The following is a 10,347-nucleotide window of genomic DNA, read 5'->3' as shown; positions in this document are numbered from 1 at the left end:
ACAATATATATTGATTTTATTGTGTTCTTTTTTTTCTTCCCTGCTCCTCTCAGCTCCTCCCTAACTCCCTAAACACTCAACTTTATGTCCTTTCAGTCAAAAAGGGGGAGAAGAAAAAAAAAAAAAAAAAAAAAAAAAAAAAAAAAAAAAAAAAAAAAAAAAAAAAAAAAAAGCACACAAAAAGCATGAGATCCTTTTTGTGTGGGCAGGAAGGCAGACTTCTCTAAGTAGGCTGAAAATCACATGTGGATACTGGATTTAATTGCAAACAGACTGGAAGGTGTTGTTAAAGGAGTCAGTTGTAAGAAGAGACCTTAAGGGAGCTAAGAAGGAAAGGGTTTTTAGAGAACCTGAGTCTTGAAAGCAGAAGGGAGACTGCTTATGAGAAGGAAGGGAACTGGGGAGGGAGTTAGAGAGAAGTGGGGAGAATTTTAGAAAAAGAGAATAGTTAAGTGTATGTATGAGAATGTCATATGGTTTTGTGTGGTGACTTTAAAAATTGATAAAAATTATGTGTCCCTGAGGTTGTGTTGTTCATATTTATATTTGTATCCAGGAAAAAAAAAGAGAAAAAAGAGGTGAAGAAAAAAAATAATACCACATTTTATGTAGTTACATGACTACAGATTTTTCAGTGAATTTAGATAAATTAATTGTATATAAGAGATATTTCATTAGTTTTGTCAAAAAATGACTCAAGCAGATTTGTAAGAAAAATTTAATTTATAAATAGAAATCTCTGCAAACTAAGATGTAAACAAATTACAGTTTGATTTTTTTCATCACCAGTAACATTTCTAGGATTCAGGACTATGGAAAAAATAGCTTCCAGGCATGAAGTAAAGTTATTTCTTCCTGTGAAAATAAGTCATACTTTCTAAGTATGTCAACTAAATGTTAATTATAACTCTCCAAAAGAAACATCTCAGTCCATTATATGTCTCATGCTTCTCATCAAAGGGCTCTTCAATCTTTATTTCCTTCATTCATGTCACAAGGTTCATCTTGAGCTTACTTCCTTCTAGAAGACCAATTGCATTTTTAAAATGACTCTGATTCCCTAGTTATTTCCCAGGACAGCATTCATTACTTTATAGATTAATTTTATGATCTGTGCTTGTCTCTATCTTAAGCAATACAAAATATTAAACTGCAAATAAAATATCTAGCAATTAATAATGGCATAGAATTAATTCAGAACTTCTTATAGCATTTACTTATACAATATATTTAGTAAATAAACCTATCATGAGAGGCAAGACTTCTGAGCAAAGTCATTTTGCTCCTAGTGATTCAGAAAATCCTTTCTGAGAGATGAACATAGAGCAATTTGAATACTCACTATGATTTAAGTAGTAAAGGAATAAAATGACATGGGCCATCATGGATTTATATGACATTGATTTTAATATTTTTGTCATGTCCCAACAGCATGAATTTATATCTTTTTTCTTTTATAATTTTTTAAATTTAATTTTATTAGTTATTTTATTTATTTACATTTCAAATGTTAGCTTCCTTACCAGTTAAATCCCCTGTCCCCTCCTCTGTCTCTACTGCTTCTATGAGGATACTTACCCACCCACTCATCTGCCCACTCCCACCTCAGCACCTAGCATTCCCTTACACTGGGTCATCCATCAAGCCTCCACAGGACCAAGGGGCCCCCTTCCATTGATGCCAGATAAGGTAATCCTCTGCTACATATGCAGCTGGAGCCATGGGGACCTCCATGTATACTCTTTGGTTGGGGGTTCAGTCCCTGGGAGCTTTGGGGTGTCTGGTTGGTTGATACTGTTGTTCTTCCTGTGGGGTTGCTAAACCCTTTAGTTCCTTCAGTTCTTCCTCCTAACTCCTCCATTGAGGTCCCCGGCTCAGTCGGATGGTTAGCTACCTGCATCTGCCTCTGTATTGGTTAGGGTCTCACACAGCCTCTCATGGAACAGCTATACCAGGCTCCTGTCAGCAAGTGCTTCTTGGCATCAAAAACAGCTTCTGGGTTTGGTGTCTGCATATTGGATGGATCCTTAAATGGGGCAGTCTCTGGATGGCCTTTCCTTCAGTCTCTGCTCCACTCGTTGCCCCTGCATTTCCTTTTGATAGGAACAATTTTGGATTAATATTTTTGAGATGGGTGGAGGCCCCATCCCTCAACCGGGAGTCTTCCCTAAACTCTGGGGGTCTCTACAGGTTCTCTCTCCACTTTGTTGGGTTCTTAATTCACTGTTTGAGAATGACACAATCTATGAAGCACCTGCTTGAAAGCATCCTTCACCTGCTGGTTCCTTAGGGTGTAAATGAAAGGGTTTAGCAAAGGGGCCACAGAAGTGTTGAGCACAGCTACACCTTTATTTAAGCTCACCCTCTCCTTGGCTGATGTTTTAATGTACATGAAGATACAACTCCCATATGTGATGGAGACAACNACCATGTGTGAGGAGCANGTGGAAAAGGCCTTTTTCCTTTGTTGAGCTGAAGGGAACTTTAGGATGGTTTTGATGATGAGTGTGTAGGAGAGGATAACTAAGATCAAGGTGATGATAAGTGTCATTATAGCTATGACAAAAGCCATCCATTCTATGAAACGAGTGTCTGTGCAAGACAGCTGTAGGACAGGAGAAGTGTCACACAGGAAGTGATCTACAGTTTTGGAAGCACAGAATTCCAGTTTGAGTCCCAACATTAAAGGGGGAAAGATGGATAAAAACCCTGTCACCCAGGAGCTGAGGACCAGTATGTGGCACACTTTGCTATTCATGATGATGGGGTAGTGCAGTGGTCTGCAGATGGCTACATAGCGGTCATAGGACATGGCAGCCAGGAGGTAGAACTCTGTGATAAGTAGTAGAAAAAAGAAGAACAATTGAGCTACACAAGCATTGTAGGTAATTGTTTTGTCTCCAGTGAGAATGCTCATCAAGAATCGTGGAATACAGGCAGTTGTGAATGCAATTTCCAAGAAGGAGAAATTCCGGAGAAAGAAGTACATTGGAGTCTTGAGGCGAAGATCCAGCAGGGTGAGGAAGATAATTATTAAGTTCCCCATCAAGCTCAAGATGTAATTGAAAAACATAAACAAGAAAATCAGAATTTGAAGCTGAGGGTCATCTGTCAATCCCAACAAAATGAACACAATCTCTACTGACTGGTTTTTCATGTTTTTTCTTGTTCTATCAAGTCTATGGAAGAAAACAAAAACAACAACATTATCAACAATAACATCAACAACAAGAAGAACAAAATCAAAAACTAAATGTAGAAACTGTTCTTTTTTCAATTTAGAAAATTCTATTTTATAAGTTTAAAGAGTGTACAAATGATTTAAAATATTAGTTTAGACTTTATCCCATGTGTAAGTCCTCTGCCTTTTCAGCATCTTTGTCTGTACAAATTTACAGGAGGTATCTGTCATTTGAAATATAGCCCCTCAGGTTCATTAATGTTCATCTGCGCCCATCTTTCCAATACTTTATTCCAATCGATTGTCCAGGTATGTGGTAGTTCAGAATTTCAAAATTTTGATACTTTATTTCAAAAATTCAAAATGAAATGCCATAAGAATGATAAAATGTTTGTAGGAGATTCTTGTATTCTCAGTAACCATGATACTAATGATTTAAAGGTACACATTTAGGAAATTTCTAAGAATAAGAAAGTTCAAAAACTAGAATTAATATTGTAAAATGTATTCTAACACAGTCAAAGGCTTTAAACTGAGTTATCAGTTAAACCTGCTGCTGTTAAAAACTCTTCATTTTGTATGTTTTCCTATGACTGTCTACTATTTCATGATGGGTAGGAGATAGAAAAAATAGATCTTTATTTAAAAACATAATAACCTATAAATTGAAAAATATGTTTAAAATAGATATGCAAGGTTTATTCACTTTTACAAACTTATATGAGACAAATATATATCTAGAATATTCTATTCAATATTAATTCCTCCTGTATTCTACCATGTTTATAGTCTTAAGTGTCAAAAGTAAAATGTATATATAAATAATTAGAATGTTCTCAAAGCTTCTAAGATATGTCCTGTATACTATAAGTGGATTAAGATGACATATACTTCCCCCAATTAAACTTTTAAATGGTTAAGGAGAATTAAAATGACACATGAGCAACCATATATACCTGTCTTTTATAAACACATAAACTCATTGTTAATTAGAATTGGTGTGTTGAGTTTATTTCATTCAGTCCAATAAAGCTTAAATAACTCCAGATACCACTTCCTTTCCAATATAACCTCATTTGGAAAAATTTGATGAAAGTTTAGAGAGCAACATAGTCCCATTTTCATATTTTTGTGATTTTTAAAATAGATAGGACATACTGTTGTGAAATATACAGAAAATTGTTGTAGAAATAGAGAAATAAATACCTATCTTTACACATATGGAGAAAATTACGAGTGAACAGAATGGTAGAGTGTTAGGAAAGCCTAAAATGTTTACTTTTTTAATCAATATGAACTAAGTCAAGGAAAGTAAGTTCAATATTGTGGAAGATAATTTCTTAATATAAGTGTGCAATATCGATGCTTCTTTTAAAATAGAGCACAGCTATGTTACTAATGCACATCCTGCTTATTTTCTAGTGTACAAAGGCATCAATATAGCCCAAGAGAACATGATCAAAAGGAAAAAATACATAGAAAGCCCATAGCAACTTCCAAGCGCAACACATGACAGGAATGAAATGAACACACATATATTATTCATACTGTCATTAGAATACTGAAACATACCAAAATTTTTGGTCTACTGAGAAATATATATATATATATATATATATATATATATATATATATATATATTGCTATCTATATATCTATACACACACAAATAAGCACACACACATACATATAACAGGCACATATACACACACACACATACATATATATCACTATTTCACTAACTTTATATTCCTAAAATTAAATGAGTATGATAAAACATTTTAAAAAACTATTCTGAGTTGAATTTTCTGAAGGGGACAAACTTAGGTTATTTTCAGAAGTTAAAGTTTTAAAATTACTCTATTTTATATAAGATTTTATGTAAGATTTTATTCAAATTACAATTTTAATTCAGTTAGTATAAAATTTCTACTATGAAGAATTAGTGACATTTCTACAAAAAGTTTTCTAGTAGGTACTTTTTAAATTATCATAATGAAATGGCTTAAAAATATTAACTGGAAAATTTTTAAGTATATTTTGTGTTCTGCAGTGACGATGAAAAATAAAACAATTTGCATCCCGTGAAGCATAAATTATTCATTAGAAAAAGTACAAATATTAAATAAACATATAAAAAAGAAAGAATAATGTACTTAAATATCCGTCTCTTTGTCATCTACAGGAATTTACAAAAGAAGTTGTCTGCTGTCTTAAAAATTGAAGACTTGAGACAGCACTCTAGGCAGATGAAGCAACCTCAGATAAAGAAACTGCATGTGCCAAACCAGCTTTGGCTTGAAAATATATTCGGCATCCTCATATTTATTCATCCCTAATATAACAATATTATTAATAATATAATACTATGGAATTTTCTCATTCAAAAATAATGCTTTGTTCTGCTCAAACATTTACATATAACACACATCCTCACAATATATACTGAAAGGGATATTATGCAAGGCATACTCTGAGATGATGTGATCAGAGTATAATAAATATAATTGCACTTAGTCTTATTGGATGCTAGGAATGTTATATGCAATTAAAATATATTTTACTGTTGCATCATCACTGCATCCTACTTGTAATAGTTTACAGTTTCCTCTCAATAAAAACTTAAAGACTAGCCTTTCATTGGTTTAGCAGTTTTCCTCAGCTGTATGTGTAGGTTCCTGGTAAACGTGCACTTCCATCCTTCAGCAAGCATCCTGGTAAATACTCTACTCACCCCATTCTAACATAAAACACATATTTCTTTTCATATATTATCATAGAGATAATATTTTTGACTAATTTATTGCTTGGTAGGAAGGTATACGAAATTACCATTTTTAGCACTTAATATATGCAGCTCACTTGTCTGAAGTATTGTAACCTGACTGAGTGTGACATGCAGCACAATATGAAAATACACTGCCTCTGATGTGGTGGAGGATCTGTGCCTCTGTGTCTTATTGTAAAGCATCTAAGGACAATGAATTCTCAGGGTAACTGCAAACCAAGACCATCATTTATTCCCTCAGGGAGTGCCAAATTTAGATACAGAATTATTTTCTATAGAAATAAAAATGTGTACACAAACTTTTTCTCTTTAAAACTATGATTCTAGATAGTTACAGAATGCTGTTTTATCTATATCACATGTCCATCTATTGCAATTATAGTTATAAAGTTATTTAAAAATCAGAGAAAATAAAGAATATTTCAAGGGATTATAAAATTGATAATTTAAGATAGGAAATGGTAATCTATTGTAAACCAACTAATTCTAATGTGAGTGTGTTATTCTATAAACATCCTGTTTCATCCAGCTTATTTGTTTAGCAATATATACTGTCAAACATGCTACCACATAAGTGCATAGAGGGATTTCAATCTTGGCTACAGCTGGATAGTCTTTGCAAGAATGTCCTACTCCTTTCTTAAAGATCAATACATAGATTATTTTCCAATTTCAACAATTATAACCATTCAATAATCTCTAAAATTTTGTACATGGATTTTATAAAATATATTTTAAAAACTTATAATCCTATGAGAAGTACTCATAGAATTATAAAAATGAAAATAAGAGGACATGAGGTTGAGAGACAAGGGGTATTCAGAAGGAACTAGATAGTGAATATGGTCAAAACACAATTTATACTTGTATTCATATAGAATACAGAAAATATATTTTTAAATCCCCTGGGTTTTAACAACAGTCTATAACATTAGGATGAATTACTAAAATTGAATTTTCTGAATCAAAAGTAAAACATAAGCTAATGTAAACTAAATTTTTTCTGTGAGATTCAAGCAATTTCCAATAGCTCTGATTTCTCAACAACAGAGTGGGCCTTTTCTTGTTCTGTTTATCTATTCAAAATGTATTTATAGGGATTGAAGGGATAACTCAGTAGCTAATAATAGTTAAGACTAGGTACAAATAGGTTCTTCCCTTGCAGAGGATCTGAATTATGTTCCCAGAACACACATTTCAGGACTCACAACTCCCTGTAACTATAGATCCTCAGGACTGACACCTTCTCCTGTCCTCCATAGGTCATTTACATGCACAGTGCCACATAGAGAAACAGACATATATGTAATCTAAGTGCATGCTTAGGTTATGTGTATCGTTTCAGAATAACTATGTGACTCCTCCCTACTCTCCTACAATCTTTATTTCTTTTGCATGTGACATTTTCTTTGGAATCTGACTTATTGTTTTATATGCTGAACTCCATTTCTATCTACTTTTCTGAAATTAACATAATTTTGTACTGGGTGGGTGGGGGCTGAAAATTACTTAATTATGTTTATCCACTACAGTTTCTCAAGACATATCCCTGTTCAGAGTAAGTTAGGCTGATTCCATGGCGGAGATATTGTGAAAAGTGCTGCAAAACACGAGCCTATTCATTCATATCCTGTATAGTGACTGGTACCTATACTTCAAGGTGGTTTATCTGGTAAATATTATAATTATATCTATAGTTATTTTGTGATGCTTATGACCATAGTGAGTGTGCTAATATATATTTTGCTAGCAATATATCAGGGTTTTTCACTTTGCATCCTTACCAGCAGTCATTATTTTTAAACATAAGATTTTGTTTCACAATGACATAACAATTTTATGCTAGACCAAGGCAAAAGAAAAGAAGATCAAAATTATCACATGGAATATCTGAAACAACAAGAGGAAAAAAAGTAGGAAAAAAACATTGCAAAATACTGAGACAGTTAAGGGTCTTCTGAATATATTACTTAGGAAATAAGGCAAAAAGATCAGTGATGGAATCTTAAAAAATTAAAAGCATGTATATAATGGCAGAAACTGCTCTATGAATGAAGAAGTTACAGTCTTTGTTAACTACACATTTAACAGAAGTCTAATGTGTAGAATATAAAACAACCCCTCTAAACTGTAAACATCATTAAAAACCAATTCAATGAAAATGGGCCATGAGACTAAAAGAAGACCCTGAAAATAAGAAATATAAATCCTTTAACATTTTAAAGTTGTTAAATAATCTTTTTAAAAATTTTTATTGGTTATTTTATTTATTTACATTTCCCATGTAATTTCCCTTCCAGGTTTCCCCTCCAGAGACCCCCTACCCCAATACCCCTACCCTCTGCATCTATGAGGATGTTCCCCCACCCACCCACTCCAGCCTCACCGTCCTAGCATTCCCCTATGCTGGGGCATCGATCCTTCCTAGGACCAAGCCTCCACCCCCCACACCCCCACCCCCGTTGATTCCATATAAGGTTATCCTCTGCTAAGTATGAAGCTGGAGTCATGGGTCCCTCCATGTGTACTCTTTGGTTGGTGTTTTAGTCTTTGGGAACTCTAAACATTCTTACCCAACAAAAACATGAAAATTAAATTTGTTTGAAATTCTATGCAGCATCCCCCTGCCAGAGTTGACTATTATCAAGGAAACAAATGGAGAGGGTTTGGGGAATGCCAATGAGATTGTAACTTCTTATAACCATGCTGTAAGTCATACTAAAAGCACCTCAGTGAGTTAGTTCTCTAAACAGCAAATACAGCACTACAGTGTGACACTCATTATATACCCAAAGGGCTACCATAGAGAACCTTATAATCAATATTCATTATTGCTTGACACATAACATAAAGGAATTGGCACCATCCTAGTTGTTTGTCAACTGCAGAATGGATATTAGAATTGTGAAATATATACACAGTGGAATTTTATTCAGGGGTTAAAAAAAGAAAAAAAACAGAATTATGAAATTTGCAGAGATAGATGAAGAGGCAGCAAAGAATTTACCTAAATGAGATAATGCAGCCTCAGAACATCAAATGTCACTTCATTCCTCTCATATGTGTATTCTACCTTCAAAATTTTATATTTGTCTGTTCAAGTTGAAGTTTATGTCTATACATTTTAGAAAGTTAGGATAGCACCATGGGAGGGGGAAAGAGGGCAGGATGTGGAAGGTTGGAGGACATCATAAATTTTGCAGGCAAATGGGTGGAACTAGAAAAATATCATCCTGAACAAGGTAACCCAGATCTAAAAGGATATTCATGGTATGTACTCACTAATAATTGAGAATTAGTCAAAAAGTTATAGAATACCCAGGCTACAACTCACAGATGACGTGAAGATTAACAAGAAGAAGGCCCAAGTGAGGATGCTTCAATTCCACTTAGAAGTGAGGGGGAACAAAATAATCACAGGAGGCAGAGGGAGGGAGGAACCTGGGTTAGAGATAGAAGGGGAATCAGGATCAGGTATGGGGGTGGGGACAGTAAAGAAGCCCAGAGAGCCAGGAGAATGAATGGAAATATGCATCAGTGGGGAGTGGGGGCAGAGGAAACATCCAGAAAGTCCCAGAGACCTGGAATGTGAGACGTTCCAAAGGCTCAATGGGAGATGACCTTGGCTGAAATGTCCAACAGTGGGGAGATAGAACTTGAAGATACCATATACAGTAGATAGACACGGCCTCTAGTTGAAGCATGGGGCCAACCACTCATCTTCAAATTTTTTGACCCAGAATTGCTTCTGTCTAAAGGAAATGAAAGGACAAAAATGGAGCAGAGACTGAAGGAAAAGACATATGGTGACTGTCCCAATTTGGGATACATCCCATGGTCGGGGACCAAACCTCAACACTGTTACTGATGCCATGTGCAGACAGGTACATGGCTGTCCTCTGAGAAGCTCTACCAGAAGCTGACTGCGATAGATACAGATACTCACAGCCAATCATTGAACTGAGGTCGGGAACCCCTATTGAAGAATTAGGGAAAGGATAGAGAAGCTGAAGGGGATTGTGACCCCATAGGAAGAACAGCAGTAACAACTAACCAGTAACCTTCAGAGCTGCCAGAGACTAAGCCACCAACCAAAAAGCATAAATAGGCAGTCTGAGGCCCTCAGAACATACATAGCAGAAGACTGCCTTGTTTGGCCTCAGTGGAAGAGGATGTTCCCTATCTTATTGAAACTTCTTTACCCAGGGAAGGATGATGCTTTGGGGGGGGGTGAGGTGGTAGTGGGTGGGATGGTGGAGAGAACCTTCTTAGAAGTGAAGAGAATGAAGAGATGGGGTAAAGAACTTGGGGAGGGGGAATGGGAAGAGGGGCAAAATTTAGAATGTTAATTAAAATTAGAGAGAGAGAGAGAGAGAGA

General features: G+C 35.0%; 1 protein-coding gene across 1 annotated transcript; it reads right to left on the bottom strand.

The window, feature by feature from the left end:
* Nucleotides 1-2,215: 2,215 nt before the first annotated feature.
* Nucleotides 2,216-3,157, bottom strand: LOC110326466 (olfactory receptor 6C6-like). Its single transcript, XM_021204926.1, has one exon. It carries the CDS (start codon nt 3,155-3,157, stop codon nt 2,216-2,218), a length of 942 nt encoding a protein of 313 aa, XP_021060585.1.
* Nucleotides 3,158-10,347: the final 7,190 nt, after the last annotated feature.

The sequence above is a fragment of the Mus pahari genome, chromosome 9 (assembly GCF_900095145.1).
Source record: "Mus pahari chromosome 9, PAHARI_EIJ_v1.1, whole genome shotgun sequence".
Taxonomy (NCBI): Eukaryota; Metazoa; Chordata; class Mammalia; order Rodentia; family Muridae; genus Mus; species Mus pahari.
The sequence above is the reverse complement of the archived record's forward strand: the minus strand, read 5'-3'. Positions and strand labels throughout refer to the sequence as shown.